The sequence below is a fragment of the Furipterus horrens genome, unplaced genomic scaffold (genome assembly GCF_987537825.1).
Source record: "Furipterus horrens unplaced genomic scaffold, mFurHor1.1.pri manual_scaffold_6, whole genome shotgun sequence".
NCBI classification, from domain to species: domain Eukaryota; kingdom Metazoa; phylum Chordata; class Mammalia; order Chiroptera; family Furipteridae; genus Furipterus; species Furipterus horrens.
Genome location: NW_028327176.1, coordinates 71908504 through 71932991, shown reverse-complemented (window position 1 = coordinate 71932991; position 24488 = coordinate 71908504). Strand labels below are relative to the sequence as shown.

At 37.5% G+C, this 24488-nt stretch overlaps 1 protein-coding gene across 1 annotated transcript in view; it reads right to left on the bottom strand.

The window, feature by feature from the left end:
* Positions 1–24488, bottom strand: part of MGAT4A (alpha-1,3-mannosyl-glycoprotein 4-beta-N-acetylglucosaminyltransferase A) — a 119199-nt gene that overhangs the window by 42299 nt on the left and 52412 nt on the right. The window contains exons 3-5 of the mRNA XM_090281751.1: positions 16785–16952; positions 15335–15475; positions 3748–3881 (exon numbers count right to left, since the gene is read on the bottom strand). Coding sequence (XP_090137877.1) covers positions 3748–3881; positions 15335–15475; positions 16785–16952 — 443 coding nt within the window. The remainder of the gene's footprint in view (positions 1–3747; positions 3882–15334; positions 15476–16784; positions 16953–24488) is intronic.

Here is a 24488-nt window from a genome sequence, read left to right as displayed (position 1 = left end):
AAAACACTCCTCTCAAGAAGAGCAAAATACTTTCTTTTTAAGCACACATGAAACCTTGACCATGGTAAATTTCATATGCAAGTCCATAAATAATCTTTAAACACATATGGAGCTTGGTTCATAGGTTCAATATGCTGATCCATAAACAAGTACAGGAGCCCCCCCACTCCCATCCACATTTCACTTTCCACAGTTTCAGTTACCCACAGTCAATGGTCAGAAAATATTAAATTAAAAACTCCCAGAATTAAGTAGTTCCTAGTTTTAAATCTATGCCATTCTGAGTAGCATGTGAAATCTTGCACTGTCGCACTCCATCCCCCCAGAAATCATCCCTTTGTCCAGTGTCCACACTGTACATGCTGCCTGTCTGTTACTTAGTAGCCATCTTGGTTATCAGATTGACTATTGTAGTATCATAAAGTTGTATTCAAGTAATTCTTATTTTATTTAATAATGGCCCCAAAGCACATGAGTAGTGATGCTGTCAACTCAAGTATGCAAAAGAGAGCCATAAATGCTTCCTTTAAATGAAAAGGTACATATGAATAGGAAAAAACATAGTACAGCCAAACCTTGGTTCAAGAACATCTCTCATCTCAAAAAATTTGGTTCTTGACTGAGTTGCTCGTGGAAAAAAATGTCTTAGTTGTCAAACAAAACTTCAATTCTAGACCCAACAACCCTTCCATGCTCATACCTGTATAATCAGTTACACATCTCTCAGGAGACAAACAAAAAAGATTCAGATTTTGAACAAATCGATTCACAGTTTTCAGAACAACTTTAAGTTCAAGAACTGAGGTTCCACTGTAATATACACAGTTCAGTACTATCCACGGTTTCATCCACTGGGGGTCTTGGAATAATATCCCCCATGGATAAGGAGAGACTACTCTACTAATAAATTTAAAATGTCTGAAATCATACAAAATCTCTTCTCTGACTACAATGGAGTTGAATTAAAAATCAAACAACAGAAGGAAATTTGGCACATCCACAAATAATAGGTAAAAATTAAACAACACATTTCTAAATAAACTATGGGTAAAATAATTACAAGTTAGAAAGCATTTTGATCTGAAAATGCAAAGGACATATCAAAATTTATGGGATGCAGCTTAAGTGGTGCTTAGAGGGAAATTTATAGCTTCAAACTGCCTATGTTAGAAAAAAATCTCCAATAATCTAAGCATTCAACTTAAAAATCCAGAAAAAGAAGAGTAAACCAAACTTGAAGTAAGCAGAAGAAAGAAAATGAGTGAAAATCAATTAAATAGAAAACAGAAATAATTAAGTTAATAAAACTAAAAGTTGTTTTGAAAAGATCAAAGAATAATATCAATGGAATAGCACAGCAGAAAATTACTTAACTTGACGACTAGCTACCTAGAACTAAAAGAGCCAAAAGGTCTCGAAGGGGGAGAAAATGAGGAAGGGAAAAGAAAGGGGGGACAGGGATAGAAAAATAAAGACAAGAGAATGCTATTTAATACTATAATGAACTTTGTAAAACAACTGGACTCTTAAGCCATGTGCACAAATAAGTAATAAGTATTTACAAAAAAATTAATGTTGATTAAAACTTGACAAAGGTATAGAAAAAATATTATTACTGTGTAATGCTAGACTAGAAGTTAAAGACACAATTTATTGTTTGACTCCACACAGTGTTATTACATCTTAGTATCAGATGAATGGCTATGACAAGAGGGTGTTGAATCTTTATGTACACTAATCTGTCTATATACTGAACATTATTTTTCAAGGGTATAAAGGTACTTTTTTTTCTAATATTAAGTTTCTGATTAAAAATTAATACATGGTCAATGTTAAAAAATCTAATTTTATAAAACTGTATACAACAGAAAGTGGCACCTTCCCATAATCCCAGCTTTCAAGATACCTGCTATTAATAGTTTGCAGCATATTACACAAGACCATTTTCTCTGTTTTTTTTAATCCTCACTCAAGGCTATGTTTATTGATTTCAGAGAGAGAGTGGAAGAAAGGAAGGGGGCGGGGAGAACATCAATGTGAGAGAGAAGCATTGATCAGTTGCCCCATACACACCCCAACTGGGTATTAAACCCACAACCTAGGTATGTGCCCTGACTGGGAATTGAACTCACAACCTTTTGGTGTACAGGATGATGCTCCAACCAACTGAGCAACCTAGCCAGGGCTATTTTCTCTATTCATTTTATTAATGCATATGTAGGAGCTGTATACATTGTGTATATGTGCTTGCAGAAAACTGTGCCACAGAATATACCATAAATTTTAACAGCTATTGCCAGATTGCTATCTAAGGAGGTTGTACCAATTTCTACTGATAAACAATATGAAACTGACAAACTTAATGGCTTAAAATGTAAAATTTCTATAACAGACAAGAAAAATCATCAACAAAATTCATGCGAAAGACAAACTGGACTAAATATTTCAAAGAGTTCATTCCTCTTATATATGAAAATTTGTTATAAATAAAAAATGAGCAAAGGTTATAAACATATTTATAAATACAAATGGTCCATAAAAACATATAAGTCAACATTTAACCCCACTCAGTAAAGAAATACAACTTAAACCAAAGCAATGTATTATTTCTTACCCATCAAAAAAGTTAAAGACTGTTATCTAGCAGAGCATGGGAACAGGGAAACAAGCTTTCTCACTCAATGTTGGAAGAGAGACAAGCTGGCTTAACTTCTTTAGGGCCATGCATTTTAATGTATGTAGACTAAGGTAATTCCACATTTAGCAATTGATCCCACCTCACAAAAGTTTACTTACAGTAATGCTCAATACTGTGTTGAAAATGAGAGCAAAAACCTGAAAATAGTTTAAATGTCTAACAATCAGAAATTAAATAAATTGTTAAAAACAGATAGTGGAATATTTTATAGCCAGAATAAATGATGCTGTGATAGTTATTCTTTTTAACATGAAAAAAAGTCCATGATATTAAAATAAGTATAGAACAAATATGTTTATATATATGTATACAAGCCATGGGAAATTTTTCTTAAAATATATTTCAGAATATCTGTAATTGTTTTATCTGTATGGAGGAATAACAGGTAATTTTTAATTATACATTTCTGTAATTTTTTTTGAACAGTATGCATTTGTTTACTCTTATATTAAGAGAAACATTAAGAACATTTTCATTTAGAAGGATATAGGAAACACTGAAAAGTTGGAAATCAGTGGGCCATAACAAGATGATGTTCTAAATCCTTTCAAGATTTATTCTTTCCCTAGACCTTTTGAGCAAACTAAATACAAGAAATAAAATAATCCTCACTCACATATTTTGTTTTCAATAATAATGACGGCTGGATCTTGTTAGTACTGATGAGTGGTGGAGAGAATAATAAGATGAAAAAACCCCAGGCTAGGCTAAACCTTTCTCAGGTTTCACAGCTCCCAAAAAACAGCAGTGTCAATCTCCAAATTTAGGTCCTAGAGCTAGAAACAGGGACTCACTGTTCTTAAAGAGCAACGTATGTAATATTTATCCTACCAAAAATAGATGACTATTCCTGGATTATAACTGCAAGAGAGACGTTAAGGCAAACATAACAAGTTAGACTTAAATGTAACTATTAGATGGAATATATCATCTAACCTTTACTCATCACTTTTTTTAAGTGCTCATAAAAGTATATTCAAATATTAAATTATACTTTCAACTCATATAGTTACATATATGATAAAAAATAACAACAATTAAATAATTACCTCTCCTATGAAGACTACTATTACACAGTCCAACTTCTCTTCAGGATACAAATTATCAATAAGGGAATGAAGAGTTTCTATGAGGTAAGACTTAACTTCTCTCTTCACAGTAGGAATTCCCATTACTATTGAAACTGAAACAAAATAATGATAGTAATTATATAAAAAGATTTTACAAAGCCAATACAGAAGAACAACACTACTCTAAAAGTTTTACATCCTCTCAAATTGACAAAAATAATTGAGAGATCAAAATACACTACATTTCAGAAAGAAAAATAACCAAAGGATATGAAGGCATACCCATAATACTGCAATTGTTTTCCACAGGGCTTATCAATAAGAAAAGAAATAATGTCAAAAAGTCAATAAAAATGAAAGATATTAAACCTCATATTAAAAACCAATGGCTGTAAAGTATAAACAACACATTTAATTATACAACTAAACCTTAGAAACACTAAATGCAACTTAAAAATTAAAGTCCCAAATATCATGTAAATGATGCACTGAGATGGATATGACATCCCTTCTGTGGTTTCCTTGTCCAAAATGCATAACCTCAATCTAACCATGAAGAAACATCAGACAAATCCAAATCAGGGGAGTCGTTGTTGGCAGCCGTCCGTCTCGAGAGACGATGGTGTAGCTTCTTAAGAGTCTATCTGCACCGCCGAGAATGGCTGTGCAGTCCGACTCGGGAGTGACACGGTATCTGTCTCCTCCCGTGTTGAATTGACATCTTGCGATGACGCTGGAGTGTCCTCTCCAGTGAAGCTGAAGCTACAGAGCCTGGGCAGGGTGATATGGAGGGTCTGCTGTTGCCCATGCAGCAGACCCCCCCTCTCTTCGCAGCTGAAGGGTCCAAGGGAAAGACGGAGTCAATACAGCTTGGCTTCAGGTGCGCCGCAGGAGTTGCCGGTGTTGACTACAACGTCAAACCGCCTTAGGGACTCCGGCTCCGGATTTTCTGTCGGGGTTTACTCCCTTAGCCTTTCCCCTGAAGAGGTATGCCGCAAGGCAGCGGAGGTTTTTTGGAGTCAGAGTTTTCCTTCTCTGATGTGCCCTGACTGGAAGATCGAACCAGCGACACTTAGCTCGCAGGCCGACGCTCAATCCACTGAGCCAAACCAGCCAGGGGTTAAATCAGGGGAGTACTCCACAAAATAATTGATTGGCCAGTACTCTCAGAAGCATCAAGATCAGGAAAGAAAACAAAGAACGAGGAACTGTCCCTGACTGAGGAAGACTAAGGAGACATGATATTTGGGTGAAATATGGGATCCTGAGCTGGCTCCTGGAAAAGAAAAATAATGAAAAAAAAAATGACAAAATCTGAAAGATTAACAATATAACATCAATGTTTATTTTCTGGTACTATGGTTATATAAAATGTAAACATTTAGAGGAAATTGGTGAGCTATATGGGAACTGTACTATTCATGTAACTATTTTTAAGTCTAAAATTTCAGTTCTACTATAATGCTTGTTTCGAAAAGCAAATTTGTCCCTATGTGATCAGTATATTAGAGAACCATTTCAGTAAACATGGATTTCATATTTGCTTATGTGTAATTTTTTCTCAGGGACAAACACTTCACTGGGTGAATGCAGAAAATTACACCCATTGGAACTGCTTTCAAAAAACTGAATGGGACAATGTAGAAACACACAAAATACACACACTACCAGCTGAGTTACCTGCTGTCTCAGCTCACTGGACCGAGGCTATGATCCACACATATCCACATTTGGTGTTATAACTTGATGTCAGATTTCATACAACCTGCCTTGCACCACTCTACAGAAGCTTCCAAGCTACAGTCCTTCTGAAGCCCATTTTAACACAAAAACATTGGGTCTTTTCAAGGTAGAGTACCATACTTATTGCAGTAGTTTTCTATTTATCAATCATTTAACATGCATAAAATTGTGCTACCATTTTTATTAGGTTTTTTTTTTATGTGTTACTGGCAAAGTTGTTGAGTGTTGTAACCCTAACCCTATTTTTCTCAGTTTACTCCACAATTCTGCATAATACGGTAATTTTTAGGAATGTACATATTGTGTTACAGTAAGACTGTATTTCCCAGAAAGTCTTAAAAAATATTATCTTTTAAGCTGGTGAGGATGTAGAGAAAGGGAACCCAGTGCACCGTTGGTGAGAATGCAGACTGGTGCAGCCAACTGTGGAAAACAGTATGGAATTCCCTCAAAAAAATTTAAAATGGAACTGCCTTTTGACCCAGTTGATTCCATTGCGGGCAATATACCCTAAGAATCCTGAAATACCAGTTCAGGAGAACCTATGCACCCCTATGTTCATAGCAGCACTAGTTATAATAGCCAATTGCTGAAAACAGCCTAAGTGCCCATCAGTAGATGAGTGGATCAAAAAACTGTGGTACATTTACACAATGGTGTACTATGCAGCAAAAAGAAAGAAGGAACTCCTACCATTTGCAACAACATGGACGGAACTAGAGAGAATTATGCTTAGCAAAATAAACCAGGCAAAGAAAGAAAAATACCATATGATATCACCTAACACAGGAAACTAATGAACACCACAAACAAATGAGCAAGATTGAACCAGGGGCACGTAAACCAGGAGCAGACTAACAGTTACCAGGGGCAAGAGGGTGAGAGAGAGAAGTGGGGTAAGTAGGGGAAGGGTTTAGTAAAGGAACTAGTATAAATAACCCATGGACATGTACAACGGGGTGGGAATTGACTGTGGGAGAAGGGGTGGGCTGGTGGAGGGAGAAGCAATGGGGGAAAAAGTGGATAACTGTAATAGAAAAACAAAAAATAAATAAAAGTTATAAAAGTAAATTAAAATGGAAAAAAAAAAAAAAACTGGTACATTTCACAGTTGAATACTATGCTTCATAAAGAAAGAAGAAATTCCTACCCTTTGCAATAGCATGGATGGAACTGGAGACTATTATGCTAAGTGAAATAAGCTAGTCAGTGAAAGACAAATACTATACAATCTCACTTATAAGAGGAATCTAATGAACAAAATAAACTAATGAGCAAAACAGAACCAGAGACATAGAGATGTGGAACAGACTGGCAGCTGTCAGAGGAAAGGGAGGAGAGTGGGAATGGTGGAAAGAAGGGGAAGGAATTAGTCAAAGAACATGTATGAATAACCCCTGGACATGAACAATGGTGTGGTGATTGACTGTGGAAGCAGGAGGTAGGCTTGGAGGAGGAGAGAAAAGGGGGAAAAATTGGGACAACTATAATAGAATAAACAAGAATAAAAAATAAATAATTAAAATTTAAAAAAGAAGTATTTGTACCCCGCCATGTTATAAATCAGTAGAGAAATACTTTATGAATATTAAAAATAATTTTTAACAATTTATTGAAGATACTACAAAATACTTAGGATTTACAGAATTCTAAAGCTAGAAAGAAGGTTAAAGGTCATAGATTAATGAATCTACCACCATGATTCTACAAGTAAGAATTATAAGATCCAAATAGTTTCACATGCCTCACTTCTATTTTGGGACAAAGAGTTTTCAAGGGCTCAAAAAAAGATTTCATTTATTTGTTCCAAAGATATTTACTGAACACCTATTAAATGTAAGGCATTATTCTAGATGATAGGGAGAGACAGTATTCCCTCACTTACCACGAGTATTATGTTCCAGACTCCTCTGCAAAGTAGGAACCTTACATTTATTCTACACTCTTAAACCTACATAACTTTAACAACATACATATACAGTACCGCAAAATCCTGCAATATAGCAAAAAATCCATAATAAATAATTAAATATAATATTTTTTTAAATCCCGCAATACACTGAGGTCGCGATAAGTGAACCACGATATAGCGAGGGACTACTGTAATCATGAACAACACAGATAAGGTCCCTGCCCTCATGGAACTTACATTCTAGAAGAGAGGATAAAATAATACAATTTTTGAGGGTAATATATACTCTACAAATTAAAATGTGGCAATATTATAACGAGTAGGTAGGGGAAGGGAAGGCAGAAGTACCTTTATAGATAGTGAGGGTGATGCAAGGCCTCTCTAATATCAACTGAGCTGGTAATTAATGATGAGAAAGAGCAGAGGAAGAACATTCCAGAAGAAGAAACAGTAAGGCCCTGAAGAGACAACGATCTTAACATAGGTAAGAATGAGGCTAGTTTCAGAGCATTAGTTAGGGGTCATTTCACATGAAACCTTAAAATTTAGTTTTAATTTTGAGAATAAGAGAGTCATTATAAAGCTGTAAGTAGGGGAGTGACATCCAACTCATTACTTTTAAAAGTTTATCAAATTTTGTGGAGAACAAACAACAGTGTTAAAGAGTAAAAGCATTTTGGGGAAATCAGGAAGTTATTGCTGCAAGTAAAAGATGGTTTGAAATAGGATATTTAAAGATGAGTGGGTGGATAGGAGACACTCCAATGGGGCTTAAGACTGGGAGAGATGAGGAGGTGGGAGGAAGGATGACTTGAGTAAGTGGATGCGGGACCCTTAATGAGAACATCACACTGTTTTGACCATGTTATTCTGAGATGCCTAAAGAGGATGAGTTACTCTGGAAGCAAATTCCCATATACTTTATCTTCAGTCATTCTTCTTATTGCGTCAAATGTGAGCTTAGGAAAATTTAAAGCTTATAAAGTCATACCAAGTAGGTCCTGCGTAAAATTCATCAGTGGCTTCTTTCTGTTCTTGGGATAAAATCCCAAACCTATAAATGGTCTGCAAGGCCCTACATGTTCTGGCCTCAATACCCATCTAGTCTCATTTTGTTCCATGCCTCCCATCACTCTATACTTCATCTACAGTGGCCTTTTCCCATTTCCTAGAGCATTCATTCTCCCTTCCACTAGGGCTTTTGTGGCACTTTTCTCATTTTCTAGAATCTTTTCTCTCATGTGGTAGAATAATGCCCTCCTCCCCAAAGATGCCCAGGCCCTAATTCCTGGAATTTGTGAAAATATCACCTTACTTGGCAAAAGGGACTTTGGGGGCACTTTGTGGATGCGATTAAGGATCGTTGGATGGGAACATTATCCTGATTACCCAGGTGAGCCTAATGTGCTCACATGGGTTTCTTAGGAGGGGAAGGTGGGAGAGTCAAAATGAGAAATAATGGAACTCGAGTCAGACTTGAAGATGCTATGTTTTGAAGATGAAGGAGGGGTAGCAAACTAATGAATGTGGGAGATCTCTAGAAACTGAAAAAGGCAAGGAAATACTCTTCCCTAAAGCTTCCAGAAGGAACACATCGCTGTCAACACTCCGATTTCAGGACTTCTGACCCCCAAAACTGTAAGATCATAAACTTGTGTTGTTCTAAGTTATGGGGTTTGTGGTAATTTGTTATAGCAGTAAGAGAAAGCAAATACACCCATTTTAGTAGGGAACTACACAGTCTGCAGATCTAAGGTCAAATGTATTTTTAAAACTTTCCTATGTTCCTTAAGTCAAATGTCCTTTTTATACATTCTCAAAGCATCCTTTATATCACCAATTACAGTTGTAAATGTACAATTATTCAAATAATTAATTGACTAATTAAAGCTCCACAAGAGTAGGAACATCACCTGATTTTGTGTATCAAACTACGTACTGGCTAAATGCCTGCACACAGCAGGTGCTCATGGAGTTTTTATTTCAGCAAATACTTAAAAAATGGCCTGCTAACCTCTACAGTCAGAAATGCCATTTTGGCAGGTGACCTGTGGATGGTCTTTTCTCAGTTATCCTGCTCAGCACTGAGTATGCCCTTCATCAGAAGACCTGGTTTTCTTTAACTCAAAGAAATTTTCTTCTATTACATATTTGTTTATTTCCTCTCTTTACTCTTTTCTCTCCTTTTGAAATTCCTATTAGATAGATGTTCAAACTTTGCCCCAGTTCTTTGTGCCTTTCATGCTGCATTCTGGAAGAACTATACAGCTCAGTCTTTCTGATCACTAATTTGACCTTCAGCTGTGTCCACTCTGATTATCAGTCCATTTATGTGGAAATTTTACATATAATCATTGAAATAAAAACACAAAAACCTCTAACTGATCCTCTGATAATAGTTACAAGTTGACCTCTCCCCTGTAATATATGTATTATTTTTATTTTTTAATTTTATTATGATTATTCTATAAATTCAATTTTCTTGAGTATTAAGTCATGCATGATGTTGGTTTCTTTAACTATTTGGTAATCCTAGTTTTGTGATGTCCTTTCTACACCTGTAGTTGCTGTGTCTATGTACTGCAGCCTGCCTCTGCAAATTTTGTCAGAGGATCTGGAGTGTGGCGGGGACTGTGTGGGATGGTAGTTTTTTATTCTGGATGTGAGAATTCCAGCCACTATTCAAAGGAGAAGTAACTGCCTGGAGCACTGTTCTCCCTCTTCAGCCTCAGAAGGGCTTAGCTTAGCTGGTCTGAATGTTGTTTCTTAATCAGCCTGACCACTGAAGAATGGAATTTTAGCAAGAAGCAGTTTTTCTTTGCTCTAAGACATAAGTTCTTAATATAAAGTCCCTAAATAGGTTTTGGGATCCCAAAATATCCAAAAATTATGTAAGAAGTTACTTTTTCTATGTGTATTTTTAGAGTAGAAGATTGACAGCTTTCCTATGATATGCAAAGGGTTTTGTGAGTCTAAAAATGTTAAAAACCATTGCTTAAAAATTTAGGAGGGAAGTTTATTTTTTTAAGTAAATGTGAGGGTCTTCGTTTTCTTTTGTGTGCTTTTTCTCTCTCAAAAATAGTGTCAGCTTAACAAGAATGTTAACTACTGGAAAGCTTGGTTTTCTAAGATTTCATTATATTTAAGATAGATAAAGTTATAAACAAATGGGATGAAATAAGTATCTTCAAAGGAACAGAAAGAAGACTTCTAGTAAAGATGGAAGCATAGGTAAAACATGCTTCACCTCCTCACACAATTATAGCAAAACTTACAACTAGACTACAAAATGTGTCACCCAGATTTTGCAAAAATTGAGCTGTATGGAAGTCCAACAACCAAGGACTTAAAGAAGTCACATTCATCCACATGGATAAGAGGGACAGAGGCATGGAAACACACAGAGATGTGTGCAGATAAGCAAAGAGAGGCAGAGAGGTACAGAGATGCAGAGACACAGAGTGGCTTGGAGAGGCAGAACAGGCAGTACCACATTCCAGTGTGGTGGATAAAAATCTGGAGGGATACCTTGGGAGCAAGGAATCCCAGACCCAGACAGAATTTCCTAGACCAGGGTTCCAGTGCCAGGAAGGTAGGTCCCCATAACCTCTAGCTATAAAACCAATGGGGGTTTTCACACCCAATGGGGGTTGGGACAGCCGACAAAAGTGCATGATTCTCAGGAGACTCCTATTAAAGGGTCCACAAAGGTCTTAGGACTTATGCAGACTCACCCACTCTGTGATTCAGCACCACGGCAACAGCTGGAGGAGCACCAGTAGCATACGGTGAGAAAGTGAAGTGACTAGCAACAGGGCAAGTGCCAGGAGACAGCTTCCTATCAGGCAAAACTCCAGAGGCCAGACAGTGGCACTGTACCCTCTCCAAGACCTCCCCTACACACAGCCACAAAGCAGTGAAACAGGTTGTCCTGCACTGGTGATTACATAAGGCTCTACCCCATCCAACTTCCAGGTGCACATTTCTACACTAGGCCACCCTACTAAGACAGGGAGTCAAAGAAGCTCTACCTAATAACAGAAACAAACACAGGGAGGCTGCCAAAGAAATATGGCCCAAATGAAAAAAAAAAATTTAAACAAAATGGAGATAAGCAATCTATCATATGCAGAGTTCAAAACACTGATGATCAGGGTACTCAAAGAACTCACTGGGTATTGCAACAGAATAAGAAGTACCCAGGCAGAAATGGTTACATTAACTGAAATAAAGAAAAATCTACAGGGAACCAACAGTGGAGGGGATAAACCAAGAAGCAAATCAATGATTTGAAACAAAAAGAAGAAACAGGCGGTCAAATAGAACAGCAAAGATAAAGAATTAAAAAAAAAAAGAGTATAGACTAAGGAGCCTCTTGGACATCTCCAAACATACCAACATCCAAATCACAGAAGTGCCAGAAGGAGAAGAGGAAGAGCAAAAAGTTGAAATCTTATTTGAAAAAATAATGAAAGAAAACTTCCCTAATTTGGTTAAGAAAATAGACATACAAGTCCAGTAAGCACAGAGTCCCGGACAAGATGGATGCAAAGAGGACCACACCAAGACACATCATAATTAAAATGCCAAAGGTGAAAGGTAAAGAGAGACTCTTAAAAGCAGCAAGGAAAAAGCAGAGAGTTACCTACAAAGGAGTATGCATAAGACTGTCAGCTGATTTATCAAAAGATACTTTACAGGCTAGACGAAACTGGCAAGAAGTATTCAAAGTGATGAAAAGCAAGGACCTACAACCTAGGTTACTCTATCCAGCAAACATATCATTTAGAATTAAAGGGCAGATAAAGTGCTTCCCATGATAAAGTAGTCTATCATCATCAAGCCATTATTATATGAAATGTTAAAGGGACTTATTTAAGAAAAGAAGAATACCGAAACTATGAACATTAAAATGGCAATAAATTCACAACTATCAAAAATTGAATCCAAAAAAACACAAAACTAAATAAACAAACAGAACAGGAACAGAATTATAGATACAGAGATCATTTAGAGGGTTATCAATTGGGAGGGTAAAGGGGGAGAATAGGTGAAAAGGTGAAGGGATTAAGGAATACAAATTGGAAGGTACAAAATAGACAGGTGGTTGTTAAGAACAGTCTAGGATATGTAGCAGTCACTGAACTTATATGTATGACCCACTGACATGAACTAAGAGGGGACTGCTGGACGGAATGGGGTTACCATGGAGGATAGAGGAGAAAATATTGGGACAACTGTAATAGTGTAATCAATAAACTGTATTTTGAAAATGAATTTTTAAAAATAAATGGCAATAACTATGAAGTAACAGTTTCACCATTTGTTACAACACTTATTAGAGAGAAAAATAAAATTTTAGTCTCTATATTTAAAAATCTACAAAAAATATTAACACAAGGTGGAGAAACAAGAGTAAAAAGAATGGTAAAGAGGTCCTACAAAAAAGTTCAAGAAGCTCTGGTAGCTCTAAGAGGAGAAAAATAAGTTATAAATTATTTTTGGTTATATCAGAAAAAAGAAGCAAAACAAAATATTTCTATTATTAAATGAAAGGCTAAATAAAGTAACTATGGACTTCCGACCAAGATGGAAGCCTAGATAGACATGCTGCGTCTTCTTCCACAGCTAAGAAGAAATACAGCTACCTCAAAACTAGAGATAACCAGAAGTCCCAGAACATCAAGCTGCGTGGAAGTCCAACAAAAATATAAAGAAGAAATACTCAGCCAGACAGGAAGGAAGGGCAAAGCTGGGGCAGAGAGGAAGTAGTGTAGTGGCGGCAGCAGCAGGCCAGCAGAAAGTGCAGTCGCATGTTTTAAAAAGTAGGGAGGGACACCTGGGGAGAGCTCCCAGCACTACACCAGACTGTGCAACTCACAAACCCAGCGCCGAGGAAAATAAAGCCTCATTGCTTCTAATTGTGCAAACCAGTGGGGGTTGAGGTGGAGGAAGAAACTGCCAGTCTCGCAGCAGAGTCTGCTTCTTTAAAGGGCCCCCACCATCCTAGAATGTCCACAGCCCTGCTCACTCTGGGAACGACAACCAGGGCAATAGACAGAGGGGCCCAGTCCCATACGGAAGTGGGAGAAGTGCCTGGAAAAGGGGCAAGTCCTGAGCATTGTTCCCTCTCAGACCCCTCCTCCCCATACAGCGCCACAATGTGATGAAACAGGTCGCCCAGTATTGACTAATACCTAAGGCTCTACCTATTACAACATAACAGCTCTACCTAAGACACAGAGACAAATAAACAAGGGAGCCTGTCAGGATGAGGAGAAAGAGAATTATGGCCCAAAAGAGGGAACGGATCAAGGTTCCAATGGGAGAACTAAGAGATGAGAAGAGCCAACCTAACAGATGTAGAGTTCAAAACACTGGTGATAAAAGAAGCTCACAGACTTGACAGATACGCTTAAGTATGGCAAATGCATACGGGAAGAAGTGAGGGCTACACTAAATGAAATGAAGGAAAATTCACACAAAACCAATGGTGAAGGGAAGGAAACCGGGGTTCAAATCAATGATTTGGAACATAAGGAAGAAAAAAAGTCAACAAGTACAGAATAAGGAAACAAGAATTGAAAAAAATGAGGAGAGGCTTAGGAACCTCTGGGACAACTTTAAACATGCCAACATCCGAATCATAGGGGTGCCAGAAGGAGAAGAGGAAGAGCAAGAAATTGAAAGTTTGTGTGAAAAAATGATGAAGGAAAACTTCCCTAATCTGGTGAAGAAAATAGACATACAAGTCCAGGAAGCACAGAGAGTCCCAAACAAGCTAGGCCCAAAGAGGACAACACCAAGACACATCATAATTAAAATGAAAAAGGTTAAAGATAAAGAAAGAATTTGAAAAGCAGCAAGAGAAAAGCAGAGAAGTACCTACAAAGGGTTGCCTATGAGACTACCAGCTGATTTCTCTAAAGAAACTTCGCAAGCAAAAAAGGGCTGGCAAGAAGCATTCAATGTGATGAAAAGCAAGGACCTACAACCAAGATTACTTTATCCAGCAAAGATATCATTTAGATGGAAGGACAGATGAAGTGCTTCCCAGACAAGGTAAAACTAAAGGGGTTCATCATCACCAAGCCATTATATGAAATGTTAAAGGAACTTATTTCAGAAAAAGAAGATCAAAACTATGAACATTAAAGTGACAACAATCAACAACTGAATCTAAAAAATAAAACTAAAAGCCAAGTAAGCAAACCAGAATAGGAACAGAATCATAGGTATGGGTATATCTGTAGGGTTATCAGCTGGGAGTGGGAAGGGGGAGAAATGGGGAAATGGTGCAGGAATTAAGAAGCATAATTGGTGGGTACGAAATAGACAGGGGAAGTTAATAATAATATAGGAAAGAGTGAAGCCAAAGAACTTATGTGCACAACCCATGGACATGAACTAAAGGGTGTGGGATTGCTGGAAGGAAGGTGGGTACTGGGTAGAGGGGAGCAAAGGGAAAAGATATTGGGACAACTGTAATTGCATAATCAATAAAATATACTTTAAAAAAGTAACTATGTACTTCCATCTCTATAAGAAAAAGTAGAGATACATAAGGAAAATTTTCCTGACATGACTGTAAGAGTTATTAATGTTAAAATAAGAAAAAAAGGTCATCTCCCAAATTTTTAAAATTAAAAATGACAAATGTTTAAACATTTCTCTGCTTGGAAATGGGTTTTAACTAGATTTCCCATGATCCTTTTCAGCTCTATTAATCTGGTCTATGGAGAAAAATGCCCAACTCCTTGAATGTGAATTTTAGAATGAGTCCTAAATTACTATGCACAGAAAAAGAATTTTTATTATTTTATCTGCCCAGCTTCTAACAGTCAATGTAATACTGCAAAACACAAATTAAGACTAACAGTACAACCACATAAAGAAATAAAATAAATATACCTCCTTTTCTTCCATTACCAATCTGCACAGCAGGTTGAAGGCTTCCTTCATTTTGCAATAAATGAGGCAAATGATAATAAATACTTGGCACTTGAAGAGATTTTTTGCTTGTTAACTCTTTTAATAGCTTTAGGGTATTATCTGAAACAGAAGTATAATTAATCCATATGACACCTAATATAGAAGTTACAGCTTTTATACATATAGCAGTAAAATTTATAAAACTAGAACATACTTTGGTGAATGATAGCGCCATTTAAAATGAAAAGGATGCTTTTGCAAGCAAATTAAATAATGATACTAAATTTTGGTGATAATGTGATGTTTCAACTATTCAGAATAACATCAAAAACTTTAAAACATATCTGTCTTTTATTACTCAATAATTTCCCTTTTAGAAATTTAACTTTCATGCATTCAATGAATATTTCGTGATTATCAGTTTTGTTGCAGCCACTGTGCCACGTGTTTGAAAATTAAATGTCATCAAAACATTGATCCTGTTTTTAAGACTGTCATAACTTAATGAAAATAACAGAGGTCTACCAGATATATGACTGACTAATATGCAAAGAGGTTCATCACAGAGCTAAAAACTGGGGTAGAAAAACCACCCTGAAAATCGTGTTTGCCTAATTATAATAAAATGTTTAATATATTACAGTATATGATTAGTTGACAAGTTATAAAGCCATTACAAATGGTATTTTTGAAGAATATTCAATGACATAGTAAATGCTAATAGCATAATTTCAAGAGTACAGATCAGGCTATAACATACAATCACAATTTTAAAGAAAACTATTCATGGAAAAAAGACTAGATGAAAAAGAAAAATAATGTCAACAGAAATCACCTGGAAGGTGGCTTATGGGTAATTAATTTTTGTTATCTATATCATTCCATAATTTAAAATGTTGTTATGCCATAATCAATTTCATAATCAGAAGGGGAAACAATAAGCATGAAACTTTAAAAATAAGATAAGGTAGTGAATGTTAAGACAAGGGGAATTACATGTATCAATTTAATTTTGGAATAAGAACAGCACAGAAACAAAAAGACTGGCACTAATTTTACTCTGACCAGAAGTTCTCAGAGAGGAGAAAAGTCAAGTATCTCCAAAAGTACCCACAATAAAACTTTCACAACATAAACATATAAATGCAAAGTTAAAATTTGATCTCATTTTGAGTATGATTTTAAAAACATAAAATACTGTCAATGAAACTTAAACAACTGAAATATAACCCATTATTACTCTCTTAAACTCAATGAGTAAAAACTGTTTTATAATTTATCATAACAAAGTTTTATGTAGTGATTGTTCTCTCTGAAAAGGGTAACAAATGCTGGCTGATAAGCTACTCTACACAACTTTCAAATAAAATATTTCACATAACCCTTTGAAAATACAACCTTTTTATAAAACCAAAAATATAATTTGTACCTGAAAACTTATTCAATGTGTCCTTACTGCCATTTGTTTCTGCTCCTACACGCCTGAATTGCTGTACAATGGCACTTAATTCAGAAGAGCGCTGTGAGATTCTATGTTCAGCTATTCGAAGACGTTCTTTCAAAGCAAGAAATTCTCGTTGATAAGCAATCAGTTTTTCTAAAAGCAAACAGAAAAGCTATTAGTGTGTTTCTGGGAGGGAGAGGGAGTGGGAAAGAAGGGGGAGAGGGAGAGGGAATGGCAAGGGGAGAGAAAGAGAGAGAGAGAAAGATGAAACAGAACTGAAAATAAAAAGGAGCCCAAGGAGCCCCGATGAGTTACATAAGAAAGCACCATTAACTAAGTGTGCTCTTAATATCTGCCATAATGTGAGCACTTTTTCCTTAGCACTTCAGAAATTAAAAGATAGGGGGAAAAAGACAAAAGTTTTTAGAATAATACTAACATCGTTTTTTAAAAGGTACAAACAACTATAAAGATATATAAAGAATACAGAGAGATAAAGCACTGAAACCGATTACAATATATTTAATTTTGATTAGCATAATATTCACCTGAGAACATTATTCTAAGCAAAATAAGACAGTCAGAAAAAGCTAAGAACCATATGATTTCACTCATATGTGGGATATAAAACTGAAATTCATAGACACAGACAGAGAACAGTATGGTGATTTCCAGAGGGAAGGGGTTGGGAGTGGTAAAGGGTAAAAGGGGCCAAATATATCGTGATGGAGAATCATATGACCTTGGGTGGTGGGTACACAATGCAATATACAAATCATGTATCACAGAAATCTATACTTTAAATCTATATGACCTTATTAATCAACATCACCCCAATTAATATAATAAAAAAATAAATGTGGCACACTAAAAAAATAAAAAGAATTACTTGCAAATTTAAAAATATATATAGCGGAGAACTAAGGAACAAAGATATAGCCAACCTAACAGATGAGGACACAGCGAACCTAACAGACATAGAATTCAAAACAGGCTTCTCAGATATGCTTAAGTACGGCAACACATAAGGGAAGAAGTGAAGGCTACATTAAATGAAATGAAGGAAAATCCACACAAAACCAATGGTGAAGGGAAGGAAACCGGGGTTCAAATCAATGATTTGGAACATAAGGAAGAAAAAAAGTCAACAAGTACAGAATAAGGAAACAAGAATTGAAAAAAATGAGGAGAGGCTTAGGAACCTCTGGGACAACTTTAAACATGCCAACATCCGAATCATAGGGGTGCCAGAAGGAGAAGAGGAAGAGCAAGAAATTGAAAGTTTGTGTGAAAAAATGATGAAGGAAAACTTCCCTAATCTGGTGAAGAAAATAGATATACAAGTCCAGGAAGCACAGAGAGTCCCAAACAAGCTAGGCCCAAAGAGGACCACACCAAGACACATCATAATTAAAATGACAAAGGTTAAAGATAAAGAAAGAATTTGAAAAGCAGCAAGAGAAAAGCAGAGAAGTACCTACAAAGGGTTGCCTATGAGACTATCAGCTGATTTCTCTAAAGAAACTTTGCAGGCAAGAAGCATTCAATGTGATGAAAAGCAAGGACCTACAATCAAGATCACTCTATCTAGCAAAGATATCATTTAGAATGGAAGGACAGATGAAGTGTTTCCCAGACAAGATAAAACTAAAGGAGTTCATCATCACCAAGCCACTATTACATGAAATGTTAAAGGGACTGATTAAAGAAAAAGAAGATTAAAACTATGAACATTAAAATGACAACAAACTCACAACTATCAACAACTGAATCTAAAAAATAAAATCAAAAGCTAACTAAGCAAACCAGAATAGGAACAGAATCATAGGTATGGGTATATCTGTAGGGTTATCAGCTGGGAGTGGGAAGGGGGAGAAATGGGGAAATGGTGCAGGAATTAAGAAGCATAATTGGTGGGTACAAAATAGACAGGGGGATGTTAAGAATAATATAGGAAAGGATGAAGCCAAAGAACTATGTGCACAACCCATAGACATGAACTAAGTGGGGGTGGGACTGCTGGAGGGAACTGGGTACTGGGCAGAAGGGAGCAAAGGGAAAAGAAATCGGGACAACTGTAACAACATAATCAATAAAATATACTTTAAAAAACATTGTAATAACTATAAAAATATATATCTAATAACATGAAGAATATAACTCTATTATAGCATAATCATTAATTTCCATAGGGTAAATATTCCTTCTGTACTTCCAATTCTGCAAAGATTTCTGTAGGCTAGACTTCAGTCAAATTCCCGATCTATAAAAACTCAATCAGGCAGACATAAGATGACCCTGGTTAAAAGCCATTCATTTTTATTTGAGACAATCACAGGTCAAGAAAACCTGGTCTGGGAAATAGAAATAAATGAAGATTTTTATGAGGTTAAATGTAGGCACTAAAAACATTAGGAGATAGCTCAGAGAAAAAGTGCTTGGTGAGAAGAGGCCCAAGGACAGACCAGACACCAAAATCGATAAGAGATGGTAGAAGAAAAAAACATTCATTTATCTTGATCATCAGTGCTGAAAGATAGCTGAGGCTATGGTAGAGATATCAGCAACTTCCACAACCTCATTAAACTAAGAGAAACCAGAAAAATTATTTTCTTTTCTTTCAAGATTTTATTTATTTATTTTTAGAGAGGGGAAAGGGAGAGAGAAAGAGAGAGAGAGAGAAACATCAATGTGAGAGAGAAATATCGTATCGATAGGTTGCCTCTTGTATGTACCTGCAACCCACCCATGGGCCCTGACCAGGAATCGAAGTGATGATCTTTCACTTTGTAGGATGATGCCCAGCCAAATGAGCACCCCATCAAGGCCAGAACAATGATTTTCAACTTTTATATCAGACTGGATAATCCCAGGCTACTATTTTGACATCTAAATTTAGCATAACTTAGACTTTATTTTTTTAACTTAGTATTATAATCTCTGCCCCTGGCTGGTTTGGCTCAGTGGATTGAGCGTCGGCCTGCGAGCTAAGTGTCGCTGGTTCGATCTTCCAGTCAGGGCACATCAGAGAAGGAAAACTCTGATTCCAAAAAACCTCCGCTGCCTTGCGGCATACCTCTTCAGGGGAAAGGCTAAGGGAGTAAACCCTGACAGAAAATCCGGAGCCGGAGTCCCTAAGGCGGTTTGACGTTGGAGTCAACACCGGCAACTCCTGCGGCGCACCTGAAGCCAAGCTGTATTGACTCCGTCTTTCCCTTGGATCCCTCAGCTGCGAAGAGAGGGGGGGGTCTGCTGCATGGGCAACAGCAGACCCTCCATATCACCCTGCCCAGGCTCTGTAGCTTCAGCTTCACTGGAGAGGACATTCCAGCGTCATCGCAAGATGTCGATTCAACACGGGAGGAGACAGATACCGTGTCACTCCCGAGTCGGACTGCACAGCCATTCTCGGCGGTGCAGATAGACTCTTAAGAAGCTACACCATCGTCTCTCGAGACGGACGGCTGCCGACGATTATAATCTCTGCTTTATTCTAGCACAGACTCAATAAGAAACAGACTTACGAAAAATAAATCCACATAGTTCATAAAACTAGTCTTAAAAAGAATCAATTATACTGTTCTTGTCCCTTGCATAAAGGCCCATACGGTAAATATCTGTGGCAGGAAAATAAAGTCTCTCTGGCTTAACTGTAATGCTTCCCTATATTGAATAATGAAAGCCACATGAGTAGCTGTATTCCCCTTAATTTGCTAGCTTTAAGAGGGAAGAAAGGAGAAGGAGGTTGCCCTTCAGAAAAGGGCAAACAGAGAGCTTCAAGGCGCCAGCAAAGTTCTATTAATTGAGCTGGGTAGTTAAATAAAATTCATTACTATACATTCATGGTTTAGGCATTTTTCCATGTGTAAATTCATAACAAAAGAACTGTTAAAAGATAATATTCACTAACACAAAACAATAAGCAATTACTGATTACCTTGAACAATGCGGGTGTTAGGGTTGTTGATCTCACACACAGTGGAAATTCCACATATACCTTTTGTCTCACCAAACACTTAACTACAATACAAAGAAGACTTCCAGCCAAGATGGAGGCCTAGAATGACACGCTCCATCTCCCTCCACAACTAACAAGGAATACAACTACCGCAAAACCAGAAATAACCAGAAGTTCCAGAAAATAAATGGAAGTCCAACATATGAAGTTATAAACAAGTGGTGCTTGTCTGAACGGGTAGGAGGGGCAAAGCCGAGGCAGAGAGGTCAAGCTGTGCTGGCAGCGGCAACAGCAGTAATGGCAGTGGGACAGCGGTAAGCACAGACACCTGTATTTAAGGGGAGGCGAGAAATGCCTGGGGAGCATTCCCAGCTGCAGACCAGACCTGTCAGCTTGCAATTCCAATGCCGGGGAAGGGAGACTTCTATTGCCTTGGACTGTGAGGCCTGGAGGGGGTGGGGATGGAGGAGGCAGCTCCTAGTCTCTCAGCGGAGAGTGAACGGCAGGAATCCATCTTGGACCCCTGCCCCCACACAAAGCACCACAATGTGGTGAGAAGGGTCACCCGGTTGTGATGAGTGCATGTGGCTCTGCCCCCTATAGCGTAGGTGTGACAGCCCCGCTCAGGAAGCAAAGGTAAACACAAAACTGTCAGAATGGCACAGATCATGACAGAGATCCTGGTGACACAGCTGACCAGACAGCAAATATCTAATCTAACAAAGCAGAAGATAGAAAATCTTTCTGAGGCACAGTTCAGAGCTTTGGTTATAAGAATACTTACAGACATAACAGCAGATCTTAAACAAGATGGGGAAGGAATGAAGGCTAGTCCTGCTGAAATGAACAAAAACACTAACGAAACTAGTGGTGAGGGAAAGAAAACCAGGGATCAAATCAACAAATCGGAACATAGGGAAGGAACAAACAGTCAACCAGTGCAGAAAGAGGAGACGAAAAGTGAGGAAAATGAGGAGAGCCTCAGAAACCTCTGGGAAAGCTATAAGCGGGCCAACATCCGAATCACAGGGTTGCCAGAAGGTGAAGAAGAACTAGGAATAGAAAAACTATGTGAAAAAATAATGAAGCAGAACTTCCCGAACTTGGGGAAGGAAATAGACTTACAGGTCCAGGAAGTACAGAGTGTTCCAAAAAAAAATGGACCCAGGGAGAACCACACCAAGACACATTATAATCAAAATGTCAAAAATTGAGGATAAAGAGAGAATCTTAAAAGCTGCAAGAGAGAAGAAAAGAATTACGTACAAAGGGGTCCCAATAAGACGATCAGATGATTTCTCAAAAGGAACTCTGCAGGCAAGGAGGGACTGGCAAGAAATATTCAAAGTAATGAAACGCAAAAACCTACAACCACGATTACTCTATCCAGTGAAGCTGTCATTCAGAACAGAAGGGCAGAGAAAGTGCTTTCAGGACAAAGTAAAACTGAAAGAGTTCATTAGATCCAAACCACTGCTATATGAAATGTTAAAGGGACTTGTTTAGGAGAAAGAGGATCAAAATTATGAACATTAAAATGAAAACTGTATCACAACAACCAACAACAGAAGCCAGGGAATCGAAACAAAGGCAAACTAAGTAGGCAACGAGAGTGGTAAAAGAATTATAGGTATGGGGAACATATTGGGGGGAGGTCAGCAGCGAGGGGGAAGGGGGAAAGGGAGGGCGATGGTACAGGAATAAAAAAAACATAATAGGAGGGAATGGAGTAGACAGAAGATGTTGAAAAGAACTATATGCACAACCAATGGGCATGGACTAAGGTGGGGGGAACAACTAGAGGGAGGGGCGTCACTGGGTGGAGGGGAGCAGAGGGAAAAGAAATTGGGACAACTGTAACAGCATAATCAATAAAATATATTAAAAAAAAAAAAAAGATCTACTAGTCCAGGAAAAGGAAAGAAAATATACCAAAACTGTTAACACTGTTCTAACACTGTTCTAATTCTGTTGATTAGCATTTTAAGATTTCCATGCATTACATTCTATTTAGTAAGGCTGATCTATTACTCTCTTTTTTATGCTATTCTTTTCAGTACTGGTTTAAGAGTCCAGCACACCTTTTATTCATGTACTTCATTAAACAATGGAGTCCAGAAATGGAAAATCACTTGTATTCCCAAAACCTGACTGGCAGTCATCCTAGAGCAACACAAAAAATTCAGTTAGCTAATAATGTTCTGTAATAACCCAATGTCCTCAATTTAGTCTCCTCTAATATATCACCCGTGAATAATATCCTTTCAGAGTTAAGAATACATCAAGCACAGATTCCAGATAACCTGAGTAGAGTGCATGTACTGCTGAACAAGCTTTCCGACCTAGAAAAACTAGATTAGGAAACTGGTTTAGGAAATAGATCCTAGCTAACTAAGCTGAACAAAAAATAATACCATACCAAGCCAGAGGGCTAAGGTTGCCAACTTTAATATATAAACAACAAAGGCTGCTGGCCACCTTGACAGAATCTTAGTCTTTATTCTAGCCCCTCTTTAGGTTCTATTTTAAAACTAGGTTTTATTTATAGTAACTCAGATAGTAAAGCCTTTTTTTTTTTTTTTTTTTGGCAATTCAATATGGCAAAAACTTTACTATGCCATGATTTTATGTGTATGTACAGGAACAGGTAAAAGTAGGTTTACAGTTGTTCATATGGAAAATAATAAATAATACAAGAATAAACTATAGTATGTACTTAAAACTTGTAAAACTACTTTTTACCACCCCTGTATTTAGAGCTGAAAGAATCCCAAGTGTAATGGTTTTCAACTCTCACTACATATCAGAATTAGCTAAGGGAATATTTTAAAAATGGGACTTTTCTAACTTCTGGCATCACTGATTAAAGAGGCCCACAAATTCTCTCCCCAAAAGGCAACTATAAAGATGGACAAAAGAGTCAAAACAACCATTTCAGTGCTCTGGAAATCAACCAAAGACATACAGCAAAATGTTTTTTCATGAAATTACTGCACTTTGGGCATGAACAGCCTAAGTCTGTAACTTTGAGGCCAGGAACTGCCCTCATTCTTCTCCAGCTCTATAACTTCAGAAGTTCAACAAGGAGAGAGCAGATTTTGGAAGCAGGAGATTCACTGCCAAGATGTGGGGGCTGGGGACCTCTGATTTGCAGTGTTGTTGGTCAGAATGGCAATCTCAGAGATGAACAGAGAGGGCTAGCGACTGCTAGCCTGAGGCTACTGCCCTACCTGGGGCAAGGAATAGACTGGCAGATCAGCCAGAGACTTATAGGGAATTCCAGGGAGTGAGACAGCTTTAGGAAGGCTTAAAAAGCTCTTCACATGTCCCAGGTTGACTGGAGGCTAAGAGCATGCAAAGCAGAGATCATAGTGGGCCCAAACCACCTACCCATGCCTGGCTAATGAACTCATGCATCCACATGGATGAACTGATAAAGATGCCGAAGGAAACGAAAGCTGGGACAGACCTGAAAATAGCCTGAAGTATGACTGTGCTCACGGTCCACATGAACCCATCAGCAGAGAAGAGTGCCTTACTGGCTCAAAGTGCAGCCTCCAACCACTCTTTTGCTGAACACTATGCTATGCAGACACAGGGGCAACGCCTCTAGAAAACCAAGCTTAAAAATAAAAACAGATCAAAACAGAAGTGTTGAGCATCAGTAGTTACACACTATGGGAAACACAGACTACAGAGATTTAGTCCAGTCATGTTACTAAATAAATGAG